Source organism: Canariomyces notabilis (assembly GCF_033297395.1).
Source record: "Canariomyces notabilis strain CBS 508.74 unplaced genomic scaffold N656scaffold_25, whole genome shotgun sequence".
In the NCBI taxonomy this organism is placed as follows: domain Eukaryota; kingdom Fungi; phylum Ascomycota; class Sordariomycetes; order Sordariales; family Chaetomiaceae; genus Canariomyces; species Canariomyces notabilis.
Window position 1 is genome coordinate 258,555 of NW_027041847.1, and position 19,180 is coordinate 277,734.

Here is a 19,180-nt window from a genome sequence, read left to right on the forward strand (position 1 = left end):
AAATTATGTCGTCCAAACCCTGATGGGCGATACCGTCGTGCTAGCTCCCAAGTTTCTCAAGGAGCTCAACATGCTTCCTGAGTCCAAGCTGAGCTCGACTGCAGCCCTGGTGGACGGCGTAATGGGGCAATACACCGGCGTGGATCTCCTTTTGCGAGACCACTTGACCAACGATATCTGCAGAGGGCCATTCACAAAAAGCCTACGTATGGCCCGTTCAGAAAATCATGCGAGGATGTTCAGGAGGCTGATGAAACAGCAACCTTTATCCCGCTCATGGCCGAAGAGCTTCATACGGCCATGGCGGAACAGCTGGGCCAGGGTACCTCGGAGATTGAGTCGCATCACACATGAGTTGTACGGTTCATTTTTATGTGACGTTGATGTCCTGACTCATAATCTCCATCAGTCCACGTCGCATACGAGCTCCTGTTATCCTTCATTCACCGGATTTCGTCCTCGGTCTTTGTCGGCAAGGCATACTGCCATAACCCGATCTGGACGGGTGCTGTAACGGCCTTGCCCATCGATGCCGAAATCACAAAGTTCATTTTGCTCCCTTTCCCAGCGTTTCTTCGACGCTTCATTGCGCCCCTGATCCCACAACGGAACCGGATATTCCGCCAACGCGCTGAGGCGCGCAACCTCCTCTTCCCGCCTTCGGAAAAGATCATGGTGGCCAAAGAGGAGCCTTCTGTAATGAAGCTGCTTATTGAAAGCGGCAAGGATACAGATCCGGACAGTATCGCCGCTCGGCTGTTGATCTTGACGGCGGCTGCGGTAAGAATACCATTACCTTCGATGCCGCCAAGGGTAAATGGGTCCATAACTGACAACGCGACATGCCTCAGCTTCATACATCGTCCATGGCAATATGTCATGGAATGACCATTGTTGGCGGCCCGAGGGGCTGCAGCCGGGTCCGCGGGACGTCTGGCGACCAATCATTCAACGGACCAATCAGAGGATTATCACTGCCAAGATCAAGCCGTCACTGGTGATAATGGGAAGTCACTGTCGACAACGGAGTATCAACAGTGAATACAGAACAGTCACTGGTGATAGTCGCCAGGGCATGGTGAAACAAGGATTATATATACTAGCTAGATAGCCACTCGTTAGGAGGACCTTCAGAAGGTTCTCCAATAAGCAATGCAAGCAGTTGTCTTTACTACTGTGTGAACACTTGCTTGTGCACTTGTTGTAGACCCTTTGGCTCTACCGAACCTCACCCCGTTCAAGTCAACCTTCAGTCTGAGGAGTCCCTTTCAGTGGTAGGGGACCGAGATTCGTCACACAATAACACAGGCGATCTTCGATCTCTGCTCCATGCCAGAATTTGTCGAGCCCCTGCGGTCCGAAGCGCAAGTAGCGCTCGCTCAAACCAACGGAGAATGGCAATTCTCAACGACCAAGAAACTCGCTCGTTTGGACAGTTTCCTAAAGGAATCCCAGCGCCTGAATCAATCTACGTTCCGTAAGTTTGCTGCTCGCCCCTTTCGGTACCTTATTACCCGTGAGCTGATACTACTAAATCCCATCCAGTCGGCTTCCATCGCAAGGTAATGTCCCCCATCAAGCTATCCGACAACACAACAATCCTCCACCCCGGAATCACCATATCAATGCCCGGATATGCCATGGCGCGCGATTCCGCATTCTACGGCGATGACGACCCCCTACGCTTCAACCGCCTGCGCTTCTATCTCCCTTACAAGGAGGAGGATGACATAAGTACTACTAGTAGTACCGATCATGCACGGCACCTAGACTACACGGGCATTGAGCCGGGGAATATCTCGTGGGGCAGCGGAAGGTTCACCTGCCCCGGGCGATGGTACGCGGCCGCCATGATCAAGCTGATCTTGGCCAGCCTGCTGCTCGACTATGACGTTTCGTTTCCCCCTGGACAAACTGAACGGCCGCAAAACGTCAAGTATGACACGGAGCTGCTTCCGGATTTTGGGCAGAGGATCGTTCTGCGGAAGCGGCGAGTTGCCTGATTCCTCTTGGTTGTATGTACTGTACATGTGAGCGACTCGGCGGTGGTAAACTTTTCACGACACTGCGGAGATTTCAGTTACGGTGTAGATGGTATCAGATGTTGGGTTTATATAGTTCCTGGTTGGTACTAGCAGGCTCGCTCAATGGCTCCGTCGCCAAGTTCAAGTTGGGTACTAATACAAGAGAATAATCTTCGGTTATCTGTTTGCTCCGTCAATCAACAAAGTTGAACTTTGATCGGCACGTCAAGTTCGGGACGCCAGGCGCGATCCATTCAGTCCGCGCTACTCATAGGGTTCGATCTGCTTCCGGCACCATTCCACGAATCTAGCTGCGACACCCCTCTCCCCTTTCATGGCATCCTCGACCCCATCAGGAAGACTACCGAGCCTACCCCAGGGATAGACATAAGCCCCGCTCTTGTCGGGCGTCAACTCGGGCGTAAGTATGGCCCATAGCTCCGTGTACGCGCCGTAGATGGCCGGATACACGATAAATTTGTCCTGCGACTCGCATAAAACAAGAAAGCGGCATCAGTATGCACACATCCGTACTAAGTGACGTTGGAGGAAGCGGGGTACAGGAAAGTGAAGAATGAAGCGGCCGCTCTCACTCACCGTGAACCAAGCTCCCGGTCCAGTCCAGTGCCGCTGCAGCTCAGTGCGCAGATTGCCCGGGTTGAACGCAACATGCACGACGCCCGTGTGGGGAGTCGTCTCGGCTTCCTCGCGCGCGAAGAAGACGTTGCCGACCTTGGTCTGGCCGTAGTTGAAGACCACGCCCTGGTCGGTGGGGCGACCGTCGTCACCGAGGACGATGCCGTGCGGTTTCGGCGCCGTGACGAATACGGCGATGGATGCGGCCCATGCCACGCGCACGCTCGCTGTGGGCGAGGAGGCGGCCGTCTGCGTGAGGAGGGGGAGCAGCAGCCGGTAGAGTAGGTACGGCCCGAGGCAGTTAGTGCCTAGCTGCAGCTCGTTTCCGTGGGCATCGGTGCTCCCCTTGGGAGGGTACATGACCTGTGAGAGCTCAGCATGGGTAAAGTATGGTTACCACAGTAGATAGTAGGTAGATTGAGGGGTTGAGTGGGTTGCAGTGGTATGGTACAGCAGTGGGGGCGGGGGTTCAGGGGGATCCCGGGGATGATTGGGGAATCGGGAACCCGAGGCGGAGCTGGACGTACGCCGGCATTGTTCACCAAGACATCGAGGCGGTTGTTTCGAGCAGTGAAACATTGGACCGCGGGTTTGATGGTGGACAGGTCGGCCAAATCAAGGTACAGAAACTCGACGCGGCCGTTGCTCTTGGGTGACGCTTCCTTGATGCTCGAAATTGCCTTTTGGGCTTTAGATTCGCTGCGGCCTGCGATCCAAACAGTCGCATTTTTGTCATAGAGTATCTTGCATAATTCGAAGCCCACACCGGCATAGCCACCAGTCACGAGGAACACCTGCAGGAGATAGTGTGAGCAGTAAGCTACGGACGAAGTAGGGAGGAGCAATACAACTTAGTAAAACTTACCCGCCCTGTTTGGTCGGGACAGTTCTTCTCAGTGAGATGCGGGGTCGGAATGAAGTAGAACTGGCTTAAGACGTTGCCCATCATGTAAAGCTAAGCGAAGCAAATCTTTCAAATGGTTCGAGGCAATAGGAGAGAGAGATGGTTCAGATGGGTCTCCGAGTCGCGTCAAGACGTTAACCGAGTTCGTCTTCTCCCACTTCTACCACTCAAGTTGCATTCCTTGGTGTGTGCTCTGCCTTATCTCTTCACACTGAGCCAGTCTGACTAGGCTGACTAAGCTAAGTGTATCAGTTGGACGCTGTCGGTACCACTCTTGATACCACACTGCATCAATGGACGGGAAGGGCACGGCCCGCAGCGTGATTCGGGAGAGGGGAAGCTCCAAGACAAAGTACGGTATGTACTGTACGTAGCATACTTGCACATACCCCGAGTCCAACCTAACGCGGCGTGTTGCGGCCGCAGTCTGGTAACTGTTGAGCCGGATAATAACACGACCTACTTACAACTTAGTCATGGAGTTCCTGACCCATGCTTTCAGAGCCGACAATGGAAAGTAGGTTCCGAATGTCACAGTCATACATACCTTATGCATGCCAGCACCTCGCATGGTTTCATCTTAGCCCCCACGTATCTGGCGCCTTGAACTATTGATGGTGTGCCAGCGGTTCTGTTATCTCAAAGGAGTAGCGGACGGTCGAATGCCATCAATGTTCATGCGATACCACGCTGTCGACAGTGGCAGTAACTGTAGATGGCGCCCAGATCCGTTGGCCCCTCCGGGCTGGTTGTGCCGCTGGACTACTCAAGGCTTGCAACTGAATTGCAAGGACCTTTGCAGTGTTCAAATCAACCCCCTCTGACCTTTCGGATCCAGATCGTGGGCAGCAGCGTAGCACCCTATGTTAGACTAGGGAATCCGGGAATCGGGATGCCGCGATGGGAACTACGCGTCACCACCATCCGGCATCCGCTCGGTTCAGAGGATCAGAACCGACATGACTGCATAGGGAGTGCATCACTGCAAGGTGGTCATCTTGGCAGTTGATAAAGCTCAGTAAGCAACACTGAGATAGAAAGGCCAAAGGAGCAGCATAGGAGTCGTGATGGGACCTACATTTACAGGCCGGCCTTCCCCCTCACGAGTTGAAGCCGGGAAGAGGAAATAGACCCAAACAAGATCGTGTAGGCAGAATGCATCCTCTGCAAGCACCTCCTCGTGCAGTCATCTTCGACCTTGGCGATGTCCTATTCAAATGGTCCGCCAAAACGAGGACAACCATTCCCGCTCGAAAGCTGCGGGCCATCCTCTCGACACCGGTCTGGAATAGCTATGAGCGTGGTGAGATCACTAGGGACGCCTGTTACGAGTTGAGTGCTCAGCAATTCTCCCTCCCGGCGTCTGAGATCGCAGAGGCATTCGTTCAGGCGCGAGCTTCTCTGCATCCTGACCATGACATTGTTTCGTTTCTTGTTGAGTTGAGGGAGGATCCTGCAATTCAAGTGTATGCAATGTCAAACATTGGGAAGGAAGACTTCGAGGATATCGCAGGAAAGACGGACTGGTCGCTTTTCGACCGAGTGTTTCCGTCGGCGGGAGCAGGCATGCGAAAGCCAGAAATCAGATTCTACCGCCACGTCCTGGAACAGATCGGCTTGGAGGGCAACCAGGTTGTCTTCATTGACGATAAGGAAGAAAATGTACGCGCAGCACGAGCCGTGGGTATCCGCTCATTCGTTTTCGGGGATTCGTGGTCGACAATTCACTCGTTACGTGAGATCTTGATGCTGGATAGCGCCGTCGGCAAGGGCTGGAGATATCTGTTCCGGAATTCGAATATGTGTGACTCCATCACGGACAACGGCGTCACCTTCGCCGACAATTTCTCGAAACTGTTGCTTATGGATACGCTGCGGGACAGGTAAGTCGACCGTCATCGAGAGTAGAAGAATGCTGGAAGACGCTGGTGACTAACCCCACGCTGATAGGTCCCTCATCAATTTGGAATGGGGAACAAAGAAGCGGTGGAATTTCTTCGCCGGTGAGACGCACTTTCCTTCGCGTCAGAGCAGGTTTGTTCAAGGGAAGCGGCGACTGACGGGAACATCCTACTACCAGGCGAAGCAGTGCTCGTCCCAGGGGGCTATTTCCCTGACGACCTTGACACAACATCCCTCGCTCTGCAAGTCCTTCGGCCGTCGTCGGCCGAAACTTTGCTCGACACCATGACCGAATATGTCAACGAGGATGGTACTTTCCAGGTAAGCTATCTATCAAGATTAGCATATCAGGAAGCTGTCTGGCTAATAGACTCAAAGACGTACTTTGACCGTAACAAGCTTCGGGTTGATCCAATTGCCAGCGCGAATATCCTCGCTTGCTTCTACTCTTACAACCGCGGTCATGAGTTCGAACGGACCCTGGAGCTGGTACGCTCCATGCTTGCGGACCGTTCTTACATGCAGGGGACCCGGTACTACACATCCCCAGACTGCTGCCTCGGCTTCATCGGACGCCTGCTCCGATCGTCGAGCGATGCCCATCTCCAGATGACGCTGGGTCCGCTGTTGAAAGCACGAATGCGTGAACGAGTCGGTCTGGGCGGCAGCGCCTTGGATTTGGCTTTTCGCATCATTACCTGCGCTCAGCTGGGGATCGCGTGCGAGGGTGATCGCCGCGCTTTGCGGGAGTTGCAATCTGAAGATGGGAGCTGGGAAGTAGGTTGGATCTATAAGTATGGATCGACGGGGGTGAGGGTGGGAAATCGCGCGGTGACCACAGCCCTGGCGGTTGCTGCGCTTTCCTCTCCGGAAATCGCTGCCCAAGAGAATGGTTCACACAAGGAAGACGGTGTGAGCGAGCTCGGCATGAACGGCGTGACCGTAGTTGCTCTCGAGGTATGATGTTGAGCAAGCACCTGATATTAGCAGAACGTTGGATATTCCGAACTTATACACGACTTAGACGTTAGTGCTAGATCTTTGAATTTCTGAAGTCATCGTCATCATCATTTTCAAAGAGAGTTTTAAACATGATAAATGAATGACTTCAACTTACAAGATGGTTTGAAAGCTCTCAGATCAAGTCCGTACCTGATCGGCAAAGCCTAAAAACGGTCTATATTGGGTTCGTCATAGCCAAAATGACCCCCAAACTGCAGTTATCGAGGTGTCACAGTCCCTGCAGGTGACGCACTTTACCTCTACCATAAACGAGTATAACCCACACCATATCATCGGTCCATTGTCTCCCCCAATGTCCTCCATGGCCAAACCGTAATCCACATGAGATTATGCAGGCAAAAACCCCTAGAGACGACACTCCCCCGCAAGAAAGAAAAAAAAGAATCGCCTAAAAAGTGCACTCCCTCACCTTCCCGACCCCCCCCGCAACCCTACCCAAATCATATTCCACCCACCTAGCCACGCCCCTGCGCCCCGCGACGAGCACGCTGCCGGGGTTCATGACCAGACAGCCCTCGTAGCGGACGCAAAACGCGGGCGCCGTCGTGTCGACCAGCACCACGGCCGTCGGCAGCGGGTACAGGTACATGGCCGAGGTGTAGTCCCAGTGCACGGGGCGGACGGCCTGCCGGAAGGGCGCCAGGTAGGCCTGGTCGAGGAGCGTCTTGACCAGCTTCCTGGCGGTTAGGATGTCGTAGGGAATCGTTTCCTCCGGTGTTTCCTTGTCCTTGTTGTTGTTTGGGATGGTTTGGTCCACGGCTCTTGTGGGAGGGTTATCCGTGTCCATGTCCATCAGGGTGGCGTCTTGCTGGGTTGCGGTAGGTGGGTTGCTGTCTGACATGGTTACGTCGGTGGGTTCTTGGCCATGTTGTCCAGAAGAAGAGTCGTCTTCATCGGGACTGCTTCCGGCTTTAGTCTTGAGCCTGACCGAGGCGCGCCGGAGACGGGCTGAGATGTCGTCCCTGAATAGCACAATCTCGTGGTTGGGCCCAAACAGCGTCAGGCGGCTGGGGTTGGTGGTCCAGATGGCCTCGCCGCCCTTTCCGTCGCTGCCTGAGAAGCCCGCTTCGGCGTTGGCTGCCGCGAATACCCGCCTGATGCGGGACGTGAACAGGGCAGGTACGGGCTTTCTCGGCAGCGGGACGGCGGCGCCCCCTGCGAAGGCCGACGCCCACCCGTCGTTGTCTCCGGGCACGAAGATGAAGGTTGCCGTTGTCAGGAGCATGGGGAAGTCGGCTAGTGTCGAGGCCAAGGCGTCAAAGAACTCCTTGTACTCGATACTCCCGCCGCTGCCCCCGCGAGCCATGACGGCGTGCGTGGTGAAATTGCCAGTGAGGACAAAAGCCATGGGTGTTGAACCTTCCGGGTCGGTGGAGTATAGGGAAAGGATCTTCCTGAGCGCCTGCAAACTGCGCGGCTGGTCGAGATTCAGCTCGCCCAAAATAACCACCCGGCCGCGCCCTAGGCTGTCCGGATCGGCAAGAGCTGGCTGACGTAGCAGCCGCTGCTCGAGCCTGCGCATCCGAGAGCCCACAGCGCGTTCACTGCCCACACCGAGGAAGTCGATCCACCCGAAGCCGCCTCCGATGGTGTGATCGGGCCCTCCGTCCGGCCCGCTGACTCCCAGTGTTGCCCGTCTCTTTTCGCAAGGGGGCTGGCCGACGAAGAAGCCTTGAAAACGGCCGCCAATAGTGCCTCCCACTCCACTACTGCCACTAAGCCCCTTGCCGGTAGACTCTTCCTCTTCCTCGTAGACGCCGTCAATCAAGACAATCATGCCTGGTGTGAACCAAGCCGAGTCCTCCGGAATAGCGACTGCATGCAATAGATCCAGCGCAATAGTGCCCGTCAGGTCACTGATTGCCAGGTTGCCCGTTGGCAAGATGACCAGCATCCCGAGAAGCATATGGGTCGTGCCGTGACGGCCAAGGAGGTTGGCGATGGGCGTGATTTTGTGCGATTGCATCGCCGATGACGATCCGGCTCGACGGAGGGAGGCACACCTAGCGCTGGCGACGGCCGAGGTCTGGAAGGCTTCATTGCGAAGAAGCCTTTGATGTATGACGTTGAATCGGTTGCGAAAGGCTTCCGTCTTGTGGGAGGCGGCCGGCAGAATAGATGCCTTGGTATTTGTTCTGTCTCGTTGTTAGAGCTCATGAACAGGACTGTAGGAGGGGCAGGATGAAGCCGGACTTTTCAAAATGCTTCTTGGCAACGTTATATGTGTATCGCGGTTGATCAAATGCATGTATGACCTTTAGCCATCTCCTGATGTCCTTCAACCCCTCGTCATCCGGTTCCTCATCAACGGCCATATCGGACATTCCGAAGCTGGACTGGCTGTCGTCTCGTGTCAGCGACAGGGTTGGTCTCAAACCCAGTCTGGTCTTGGAGTGGTCAGATTCGTCAGTGGGCTCTAGCAACAAGCTATTCTGGCGACTAATGCCTCTTGAACCGCTGATGATCTTGCCGCCGCTCATATTGCCCTCCAAGTTCTTCAGGATGTCCTTCAGCTCCGGGCTGGTTCCTTCCACAATGACGCCCCCATTGCGATTCTTCCACGTTTTCGCTGCCTCGTCCAGGACCTTCTCGGCGAGGCCTTCTTCTCTCCATCCTGAGCCGCAGTGCCTTCCAATAAAAGATGCGAACTCTTGGAGAGCGGATGATGTTAGCGTCAAGCCGTGTTTCTTGGTGAAGGTCCGGAATGCGAGAGGACGAAGCGTCGCGGGAGGAAGGATGATGGGGAGCACGGCTGCTTTCGCGGGCACTGGAGGCTGAAACGGCTTCAAAGGATGGGCTGGTGTCCCAAAAGCCGGCGACGAGGACGGGATTGCGCTGGACGGCGCAGGATTCCTGGGAGCGAAGAAGGGCGGCGGAGGGGGCTTTGCTCGCTTGCTGCCCTTTTCGGGAGTTGTTTGCTCTTTGTTTTTTCGAGGGCTTTTCTGGGGGCTCTGTACCATCATCATCTTGAACTGCTCAACCTAAGAAAATACTGGTGTTGGTGGTTTCAATCTCGTCTTAACTGACCAAGTGCGATATTGTTAGGAAGATCCTCAAGGACGCGTTAATTAATCCAGAAGAGCGCGTCTTAGCGCGTTTGGTGGGGCAAGACAAGGGCTAGAGCAGGGGTACTGACACTGCCGGCGGCAAGTGGATCTCAGTCAGTGAAGCTGAGTCTGGAGCTCAAATCAGTGGAGCTCCAGAGCTCAGCGCAATGACGGCATTGCACTCGATCGAAAAACATTCAGTTCTGTCAACGATTCAAACATGTCGACTATATGTCTATACGTAGCACAACTACAACTCCGCAGCTTCAGACGGGGTCTCTCGTCACTAGCTTCCAATCACAGCATTGTCAGTATCGATCCATCTTCTCACATCGTAACGCCCAGATATGTAGAAAGCTAAGCAATCTAACTATTTCCTCCCCAGAAAGTCTTCCCGCACCCGCAAATACCAAACCGCTATCTCCTCTCCTACCTCGACACAAATCCCCCGAAGCCCGCCCTCGCAATCGGCACTACAACTACCGTCCCCCCAACCCCAAACTCGTTCCAGGGCAACCCCCGGTTTCTCTCCATCCTCAACGACGTCCTTGCGAAACATGCGGCAGACGACCCAGACCTGAAGAGCCAGGCGCGAGCGTTTGCGTCCCCAGGAGGCTTCAGTTTTATACAAGCACGCAATCAGCGAGGCACAGGTACTGGTGCCGGGGGCGCCAGTGCCGAGGGCGGTGCTGGCGGCGCAGGCGTGGGCGGCTGGGTCCATCTCAGCGATACAAGGAACCCGCCTGATTTCGGACGGATTGCTTGGTAGGCTTGCCAGAAGATTTGGTAGGATCTTATGGCTTTAAGAGAGGTTCTAACTTTTACCGCGTAGGCCGGAAGATATCCTTGGCAGCGTCGAAGTTGACGGCAAGGGAGACATTATTGGCAATTATCAAGCCAGTGGCACTTACCGCATTGTCACCAATCAGGGAATGTAAGGACATCCTGTGTCTGGTCAGGAGAATATGAGCTGACATGAATTGTTCTCAGTCTCGGTTTGAGTCCGTTTTTGCAAGAAAAACTGATAGCTCGACTGAGAGAAGAAGAGAAAAGGGCTTAAGAAGACCAGGGTTTCAGGTTAAGGTCGAATTCGTACCTCCATCCTGTCAGCCGGTGCAGTGTACGATATGGCTAGAAGAGGTATGTAAACCCATTTGCAGACGGAACTATGGCGCCAAATATTGTAAATATGTTTGTCTGTCGGAAGCGGATGGGTTTTCGAGAAGTTGAGCACCCCACAGGCGCCGGAAATGATATATAAGAGGTGTAAGTGTGACAAATATTCTCATCTAATTGTCCACTAGCAAAATCCGAGCACTCTCTAGATGTTACGTATTGTCACAGCAAGATTACTTTCCTCATGGCTGCAGCTCAAGCACTTGCAAGAACAGAATTAGGTGCAAACGTTAGCATAATATACACTTTTGGTCGTGACTTCATAACCGTGATAAATTGGAGCTCCGTTACTCCACAAAGAGCAGGCAAACGCATGTTCCCAGAACTCCTGGAGGATAATTGCAAGTGAATTAAAGGGAGGAGAAAAGAGGATTACTCCTTGAGTAACCGCAAGGGATTCGCCCCCTACGTTTCTTCTTCCTCATCCTCCTCTTCGCTTGTTTCCTCAATATTGGACTTCTTCGGCTTCTTGGTCTTCGCCGACTTCTCAGCCTTCATTTGGACCGAGCCGGATCCAGCTGCTGCTGGGGTTTCGACAACATGGCCTTGTGAACGAAGCTCCTCATTTAGCTCCGGGATGACCCGAAGAAGAGCTTTGTACTGATCCAAGGAGAGCGAGATTCCCTGAACTGTGGTTAATGCATACGCCGGCAAACCGTAGCCGAAACACGCACTTTCTTTCCTGGCTTCAGCTCACCATCTGGAGCCGTGTAATACTCTCTGATGTTGACCAAAGTGGCGCCTTTGAACTGAGAAGAACTGATGCGCCGGTTGCTGCCGATCTGGCCAGAAAGTCAACATCTGAAGAGCAAAATGAAATGATAGGAAACTAACCTCCCAATAACAATTCCCATCTGCATCTGTGCCTTTTGAGAGATCCTTTTTCGCCTTGACATTCTCGCCCTTTGCTTTCTTGGCCACTTGTGGCGCCTCATCGTCGCTTTCGGCCTCGATTTGCCGCTTCTTGTTGTACGGCATTATGCCGACTTACGCGCTGCTTCTGGGACTAGGTCGTAACCCACGAGAGATACTTCCTCTGAGAGTGAGAGAGACTGCTGTCGTGAGAGATGGCAATTTGAGGTTGAAGGTCCGGTTCGGCGTGCGGGGTCTAATTGCAACCTGCTTATCACTTGGGGTTTGGTGAGATAGACGAAGCGCCCCAAAACGCAGTTGCAAGGGAAGCGCGAAACACGGTCGCGAAACGCATACGAGGAGGGTAGGTGTCCCCGTGAGGGTTGTGACGTCGGGTGCTTTACCCTAAACGCGTTCGCACGTGCAGCACCTTCTAGACTGTAAGTACATTCGTACCATGCACTAGATGAACCTAACCGAAAGCTTAATAATGCGCACGGGCCATCTAGTTCAGCTTGTTAGTGGAGACGCGCAACGTTTGGTGGTCGCCAAGACAGCAGCGTCCTTGAAGTCTTGAACCATTGGGGAATTGGGGCAGGCAAGGGCAGGCCCCTTTTAAAATCCTCCTAAGGATCCCGTCTCAAATCCCACGAAAGGAGTCGACGGACAGGCTCGAAACATCAATCGCACCAGACACGGAACTTTTGGTTCATTGCTCCTCTCTGTCTTCCTTCAGCAATTTCGTCCACGACTGAGCCATCTGCGGTACAGAAAGCTCTGCTTATGCAGGGATCCGTGTATTCCGCGACCGATTCCTTATCCGACGCCGGGAGCCCATCCGTTATCCGTTCGAGCCGTCCCGTACCCATGACTCTCCGAATCACAATTGAGCCTGTATGAAACAACAAGATGCGCCGAGTCCTGGCGCAATACCCGATAAAATGGACGAGAAAACCAAGACCGAACCCGACACGGTAGACACGGGACTGCGGGCAGCACCCAGCCAAACGACTGACCATGTTCCGACCGCTCCTAGCACCAGTGAAGACGGGAATCTGGCGACGAAAATCATTCAATTCATTGCAACAGCAACACCCGGAACCCTCGGCGTCGTCGCCGTGGGCTTGGCTGCGATCACATATCTAGTGCTAGGCAGACTCGGCCTCGTACTAATAGGCGCATTCGGTGGCATCGTGACCTTCATACACTGGGAGCAACGCAGTGCGGAAGTGCAGCGCACTATTCGAGGGGAGAGAGGGGTTGATGTTTTGGCACGATTGCTCGAGGCCAAGAAGAACTCGCAGAATGCCATGCTCAACGAGCCGAGCGCAGACGAGCAGGAAACCGCATTGGTGCGCTCCTTCGACGACTTGCGCCCCGAGACCCGCGAGGCCATGAACGAGCTCGTCGATGCTGTCATTGAAAACTACGTCAAGTGGTGGTACTCGCCGATTGTGCCCTCTGACAAGTCTTTCCCATTAGTCTGCCGCAAGACGCTCACATCGTTCCTTACATCCGTATGCAATAGTCTCAGTAGGAAGCGTCCCGCCGACGCATTCCTCGACTTTCTAACAAACTCCTCCTCTATCGTCATTGTTTTCTTCTCGGAGCTCTCCAATGCTTATGCCGAAGTCCCGGCCGAGTCCAAAGTATCAGCCGCAGACGCTGTCTATAACTACCTTGCCTCGCATCCCGAGTCCAATCTATCCAACCTCCTGAATCAACGGCAGCAAGCGGGCAAGTTCCGCATGGCTGCTGAAGACTTGTTGGGGTTTCTGGAACGTCCCATCTACGAATGCGATCCGGCGAGGGTTTTCCTCAGGGAGATCCTGGCTGGTGTCATACTGGAAATGACACTTCAGACGTGTTCCAAGCCGGAATTCATCAACTCGTGGATCGTCTACTTGCTAGAGTCGGGAGAGCCTGATATCAGTCAAGCCATTGACGTAGGCATGCAAACTGGCCCCTCCGCAGATGCAGCTTTTGCGGATTTGGACGGCAATGTGGGCAACATTGGTCTTACAAAGGGGAACCGGAACTCTTTCGAGCAAGAGAGAGCACGCCGGAGGGAGTCAACGGCGCATAAGAAGAAGCTTAGTAAGGCCGAGGAAGAGATGGAAGTGGCAATGGAGGAGATGAAGCGGCTGAATCAAATGATCGCCAATGAAGGAACTCTCATGGAAGAATCACAACAAGGGAAGGAGTGCCAAGGCCTCAGAGGGGGCGAGGTTGAGGCCTCTGAAAGGCTTGCCGATGCTCTGAAGCGCAATGCAGACGAGCTGGATATTCAGGAGGGTTGGGCCCCGAAGCCCGTCCAGCCTGAACATGTGGATAGTCCTGCGGACATGCCTCAACGAGCCAGCAGCGATGATTCATCAAGGAGAAATGGCGCCATTCCCACTCCCGTGACGCCGCTTTCTGCAGAGGCCTCATCGAGCCAGGGCTCATCCCCCCCGCAAGATGTGGAACATCACTTTACAAGCTTCGATCAGATCGTCCCCCCTGCCCGAGATGAACCTGAAGGTGACGCAGTTGAATCTCCAAAACCTCCGTTGACCCTGCATAATGCGACCATTACTGTTCTGGATGAGCCGGGTGACGGCCGGATCCGGTCGAAACCCTCATGGGACTATCTCGTTCAGATTGAGCCCGCCACAACGATGTATCCCGGGTGGATGATTGTCCGGAAGTACAGCGATTTCGAGGTTTTGCACGAGGTGCTACGACGAATTGCAAATGTTTCTGGCGCCACCGCCTTCTCGGAGCAACACAAGACTTTGCCGCCGTGGAAGGTGCACACGAGGACATCGTTGCGTGGGGAGCTGGAGCGCTACCTGCGAGATGCCTGCTGGCATCAGAGCCTAGCTGAAAGCGAAGGGCTAAAGAAGTTCCTGGAACGGGACCACGGCCACATTCCCAGTGCCAAGTCTGGGTTTCAAGCGTTTGAGAAGATTGGCAAGAACGTGTTGGATGTATTGACGAGCGCCCCGCTTGAGGGTTCCAAGGCAGTGGTTGGAGGCGTGACGGGGGTGCTGGGGAATATCGGTTTGGGCCAGCGGAAGGCTGCGCAGCCCACCCCATCGCCTCCGCCTTCAGCCCTCCAAGATGTGACGGCAGCTAGTCGCCTGTCCATCTCGGCACTTTCCCGTGCTGATAGTAGCCTGTCTCTCAGCGGAATGCGCAAGCCTCGAGACAGCATAGATAGCCAGCATTCGTCGGTCATTGCGCTACAACCGGGTAAGATACCGCCTATGGAACGCCGCCCCAGTTACAACTCGCAAGGCGAGGCGGAGCCTGAGAATGCCGGTCCTTCCCGAGCGTCTGCGAGGAACAGTCGGGAGCATAGTCGGGCGTCAAGCCGAGCCCCAGGGCCAGGGCGATCGCCTTCGAGCCTCAGCTTCGAGGGGTTCCGTTTGCCCCCACCGCCCGATATGATCCCCGATGACTACGGGTCCCCAACCAGCCCGTCAAATACACGCGCGCCCGACTTTGCTACCCACCACATGCGCTCGTTGACCATGCCCACGATAAGCAGCAATCAACAGGCCAATGGGCCGCCGCTCAAGGGCGTGAAGCAGCATCCAAAGCTTTCGGAGCAGGAGACGCGGGTGGCGGTCGAGCTTATTTTCGCCGTCATCAACGAGCTGTACACGCTTTCGTCGGCGTGGAATATCCGGCGCACGCTGCTCGCAGCGGCCAAGTCGTTCCTGCTGCGGCCGGGCAACCCGTCGCTGCTCTCAATCCAGTCGCTCATCCAGTCATCGGTTCTCGAAGCCAACACGTCTGACAGCGGCATCGCGGCCCATGTCAAAAAGCTCCGGGAGAACGCGCTGCCGACGGAGCAGGAACGGGCGGCGTGGCCGGCCGAGATGACGGCCGACGAAAAGGAAAAGCTACGGGTCAAGGCCAGGAAGCTGCTGATTGAGAGCGGCGTCCCAGCGGCGCTCATGGGCGTCATGGGCCAGGCGGCCACGTCCGAAGCGCTAGGCCGGCTCTTTGATTGCCTGCAGATTGAGGAGGTCGCCAGAGGACTCATGTTCGGGGTGCTGCTGCAGGCAGTGAGGACTGTTACGCATTGATGCGACCACGACTTTTTGGCTATTTTTGGTTTTCCCTTGGAGATTCTCATGTATGATTATTTATAATGGCCTACTAAAGATTAGATCGGGCTGGTGATTGTATGTATTCTCTTGGGATGCGGTGAGCGATTGGCGATGGAGCCATTGCTCACTGTATGTATGATAAGGGGGGATGGATCACGAGGAGTACATATACAGAGTACTGGGACCTTTAAGAAACTTAATGAAAGAACCACTAACTACATTTCTAGGGATTCTCATCCGAAACTGAGCTCGCAGCGACTAATAAGCCAGTCATTTCTGTACCACTTCATCGGTGTTTAGCATGGCTTGATCTTCGCTGCGTTTCGAACCAGGCTGGGAATTACCGGGTTGAGGCGTGATACCCCAACGTTGAGGTGACTTGGTGGAGTGCGAGATACGTGCCGAGCGTGCATACCAAGCTCACCAAAATACCAAGCTTTCATGGCGTGATGGAGGGCTTGGTTGCCAAGCAAGCCACCCGTCCATTGACAAGATCATCATCATCATGGACTTGGTTGCGACTAAAATAGTCGCAACCAACATGGAGGCGAATTCCTCAGACCGCTTTCCTCTTCCCAGGTTGCTCTCTAGGTATGCTTGCAGTTCTCCGCCTGCCATTCGGCCCTTTACCACACAGGAACCGGGCTGATCGGCCCTGACTCTCCTCCTCCTCCGCCATCCCCGCTTTGCCCACATTGGGATCTCCGGCAAAGCCGGCGGGTCCTACCCCAGATACCCCGGGCTGTCAAACTTTCATTCTGGCGGGAACAAGTGCCGGGGTCATTTCACCCGAGCCAATGACGGCAACGGCGCGCGGGTGTTCGGAATATACTGCATACACCAGCGCATGTAACATACATTGGGTATCTGGATTGTCGTCTGCCGTTGCGCAAAGGAGGAGGGGAGATCATCCGAATTACCAACGGAGCCAAACACCATCTCCAAGGCAGGTCATGCAAGTGCTTTCACCCTGTAGCTAAGCGTTTACGCTTTCGCGGTTTCATACCAGGGGCCAAGATCTGATCCCCTCTCCCCCGCCATGGGCGGAATGACGTGGTGGGATCTGGCTAGGGACTAGGGAGGAGGTGGTGGTGGGTGGTAGCCAGGATCCAAAAACAGGGTCGCAACGATGTCGCCGCCAGGCCTGACAGCACTTCCGCCCGGAACCTTATTCAAAAGACAAAAGGAAGCCGTCCCCAACCCGCATCTGTGGAACCCCCTCTCCCAGTCTCCCTGTGATTGCTACTGGTACTGGTGCCCACATTCGCTCTTCATTCATAAAAACGACGTCGCGGAACAGTCACCGTGATATACAGCCGCGGCCGAGAGAGACCAGAGTTGAGCTGAGCGGTAGACAGTTCGCCATGGCAGACTTGGCAGACAAGGCGGAGAAGGGATCCAGATATGATGAGACGGCAAGCGCAGAGGAGAAGCCCGCGGCGGCGGCCATTGAGGACAGCGGCCAGCAGCAGCGTATGACGATGGAGCCGCCCGAATTCATTCGCGGCCTGACCCCCGAGGAGCGGCACAGGCTCGAGACGCAGCTCAAGAGGAAGGTGGACGTGCGACTCTTGCCGGCCATCATCATCATGTACATCCTGAACTACATTGACCGGTGCGTTACTACTATCTTGCACATGTGATTGCTTGGTTTAAACAACACTGCTTGTTTTTGGGCGAAAGGGGTTATGACTCGGGTGGTAACTGGTGTGCTGACTCCTCACCAGAAACAACATCGCGGCTGCTCGGCTGGCCGGGCTTGAACGAGACCTTCACCTGTCGTCGGTGGAATTCCAGACGGCTGTCAGCATCCTCTTCGTCGGGTAAAGTACCATTATTGTCGCGTGACTCTGAGAGAATGCTCCTCTTGTCCAGCCACTTACACGACTTGTTTTACAGATACCTACTGATGCAAATACCTTCCAACTTGTTTCTCAACAAATTCGGCAAGCCAGCAATCTATCTGCCGGCATGTGTACGTCAATGGATTTGGGATGTTACTTAGTACTTATCTCTGGGTCCAACCGCTGACCCGAGACAAACATTTTGACCGCTTAGATGATAGTATGGGGTACTATCTCGGCTCTCACCGCTGTCTGCACCAACTCAGCCGGCCTGCTCGCCAATCGCTTCTTTCTCGGTTTTGTTGAAGCCGCTTACTTGTGAGTTGTTGTGCTCTGAAACTGCTTGTCCGCTGGGTAAGGGAGAATGGGAGGTTAATCTTGTTTCCAGCCCGGGATGTCTCTACTACCTCTCCTGCTGGTACACGCGCAAGGAGCTCGGTTTCCGCACCGCCATCCTGTACTCGGGCGCCCTGATATCCGGCGCCTTTTCTGGTCTGATATCCGCGGGCGTGACATGGGGCATGGACGGAGCTCGCGGTCTCGGGGCATGGCAGTGGCTGTTCATCATTGAGGGCGCAGCCACGGTCGCCATTGCTATCGCCTGTTTCTTTGTGTTGCCTAATTTCCCAAGGACGACTAAGTGGCTCACCGAGGAAGAACGGATTCTGGCGGTTTGGTAAGTTTCTCCTACGTTTGGTGGTTGGTGGTTTGGACCGCGTCGCATGATTGATTATCAGGGGAAGCTGACATATGGCCTCAGGCGCCTCCAGGAAGACGTTGGCGCCGACGACTGGGTGAACAGCAAGGAACAGACCTTCTGGCAGGGTGCACGACTGGCCTTTACCGACTACAAGACGTACATCCTGGTAACTACTACGCTTTCCTAAGAAACGTCGAGCGACATCTGCAAAGCTAACACAAGCAATCACAGATCGTGCTCCTCTTCTGCATCGTCGCCAGCGGGACCGTGACCAACTTCTTCCCCACCGTCGTCGACACGCTCGGGTACAGCCACACCGTGTCGCTGCTGCTGACGGCACCCCCCTACGTGCTCGCCGTCATCGCCACCTACCTCAACGCCACGCACGCCGACAAGACGGGCGAGCGCTACTGGCACATCACCATCCCCATGTGGGTCGCCATCGTGGCCTACATCATCGCCGCGTCGACGACGGCGCTGGCCCCGCGCTACCTCAGCATGATGCTCATGGTGCCCGCCGTCTACTCGGGCTTCGTCGTCGCCCTGGCCTGGATCAGCAACACGCTGCCGCGCCCGCCCGCCAAGCGCGCCGCGGCGCTGGCGTTTATCAACGCCGTCTCCAACTGCAGCAGCATCTACGCCAGCTACATGTACCCGACCAGCGCGGGGCCGCGCTACACGGTCGCCATGTCGGTCAACTGCGTGACGGCTTTCATTGCCGTCTGCACCGCCACCGTGCTGCGCTTCATCCTTGTCAGGTTGAACAAAAAACTTGACCGGGGAGAGTTTGTGGAGGGGGCCATCAACACGCTGGTTCCGGGCGAGGGCGGGTTCAGGTTCAAGGTTTAGTTGAGGATGAGGACGGGTATGTATTGTACCTATGTAGTAGGCATCGACGTAGGCCGCTGATCAGGCATCGAATGGTTGAATATATATTCAGCATCTTGCTTGAGCTTTGTACATATCACT

The 19,180-nt window shown here is 54.8% G+C and overlaps 8 protein-coding genes across 8 annotated transcripts; 5 read left to right on the forward strand and 3 right to left on the reverse strand.

Annotated features, from left to right (window-relative positions):
* The first annotated feature begins 1,143 nt into the window (after positions 1-1,143).
* N656DRAFT_339337 (cytochrome P450) lies at positions 1,144-2,270 on the forward strand. The gene is made up of 2 exons (XM_064809299.1): positions 1,144-1,477; positions 1,546-2,270. The coding sequence occupies exons 1-2, from the start codon at positions 1,330-1,332 to the stop codon at positions 2,001-2,003; spliced, it is 606 nt and encodes a 201-aa protein (XP_064667009.1). The 5' UTR covers positions 1,144-1,329; the 3' UTR covers positions 2,004-2,270.
* Positions 2,083-3,609, reverse strand: N656DRAFT_737962 (NAD(P)-binding protein; the record flags this gene model as incomplete). The annotated part of the gene is made up of 4 exons (XM_064812755.1): positions 2,083-2,507; positions 2,622-3,023; positions 3,188-3,454; positions 3,526-3,609. The coding sequence occupies 4 exons, from the start codon at positions 3,607-3,609 to the stop codon at positions 2,289-2,291; spliced, it is 972 nt and encodes a 323-aa protein (XP_064667010.1). The 3' UTR covers positions 2,083-2,288.
* Positions 3,610-4,719: 1,110 nt separating this feature from the next.
* Positions 4,720-6,429, forward strand: N656DRAFT_800953 (HAD-like protein; the record flags this gene model as incomplete). The annotated part of the gene is made up of 4 exons (XM_064818062.1): positions 4,720-5,447; positions 5,515-5,567; positions 5,645-5,787; positions 5,845-6,429. The coding sequence occupies 4 exons, from the start codon at positions 4,720-4,722 to the stop codon at positions 6,427-6,429; spliced, it is 1,509 nt and encodes a 502-aa protein (XP_064667011.1).
* Positions 6,430-6,877: 448 nt separating this feature from the next.
* Positions 6,878-9,512, reverse strand: N656DRAFT_737967 (uncharacterized protein; the record flags this gene model as incomplete). The annotated part of the gene is made up of 2 exons (XM_064812756.1): positions 8,683-9,512; positions 6,878-8,624 (listed from the first exon to the last, which is right to left on the reverse strand). Exons 1-2 carry the CDS (start codon positions 9,453-9,455, stop codon positions 6,878-6,880), a joined length of 2,520 nt encoding a protein of 839 aa, XP_064667012.1. The 5' UTR covers positions 9,456-9,512.
* Positions 9,513-9,667: 155 nt separating this feature from the next.
* On the forward strand, positions 9,668-10,958 carry N656DRAFT_783030 (uncharacterized protein). The gene is made up of 4 exons (XM_064815863.1): positions 9,668-9,843; positions 9,922-10,301; positions 10,369-10,470; positions 10,527-10,958. Exons 1-4 carry the CDS (start codon positions 9,757-9,759, stop codon positions 10,594-10,596), a joined length of 639 nt encoding a protein of 212 aa, XP_064667013.1. The 5' UTR covers positions 9,668-9,756; the 3' UTR covers positions 10,597-10,958.
* A 159-nt stretch (positions 10,959-11,117) lies between these two features.
* N656DRAFT_771033 (PC4-domain-containing protein) lies at positions 11,118-11,690 on the reverse strand (the record flags this gene model as incomplete). Its single annotated transcript, XM_064813819.1, has 3 exons — positions 11,118-11,336; positions 11,387-11,494; positions 11,547-11,690. The coding sequence occupies 3 exons, from the start codon at positions 11,688-11,690 to the stop codon at positions 11,118-11,120; spliced, it is 471 nt and encodes a 156-aa protein (XP_064667014.1).
* A 443-nt stretch (positions 11,691-12,133) lies between these two features.
* N656DRAFT_783032 (uncharacterized protein) lies at positions 12,134-15,933 on the forward strand. The gene has a single exon (XM_064815864.1). The coding sequence runs from the start codon at positions 12,506-12,508 to the stop codon at positions 15,641-15,643; it is 3,138 nt and encodes a 1,045-aa protein (XP_064667015.1). The 5' UTR covers positions 12,134-12,505; the 3' UTR covers positions 15,644-15,933.
* A 732-nt stretch (positions 15,934-16,665) lies between these two features.
* On the forward strand, positions 16,666-19,060 carry N656DRAFT_813922 (MFS general substrate transporter; the record flags this gene model as incomplete). Its single annotated transcript, XM_064818382.1, has 7 exons — positions 16,666-17,282; positions 17,395-17,490; positions 17,567-17,642; positions 17,726-17,829; positions 17,900-18,187; positions 18,272-18,377; positions 18,443-19,060. Exons 1-7 carry the CDS (start codon positions 17,032-17,034, stop codon positions 19,058-19,060), a joined length of 1,539 nt encoding a protein of 512 aa, XP_064667016.1. The 5' UTR covers positions 16,666-17,031.
* Positions 19,061-19,180: the final 120 nt, after the last annotated feature.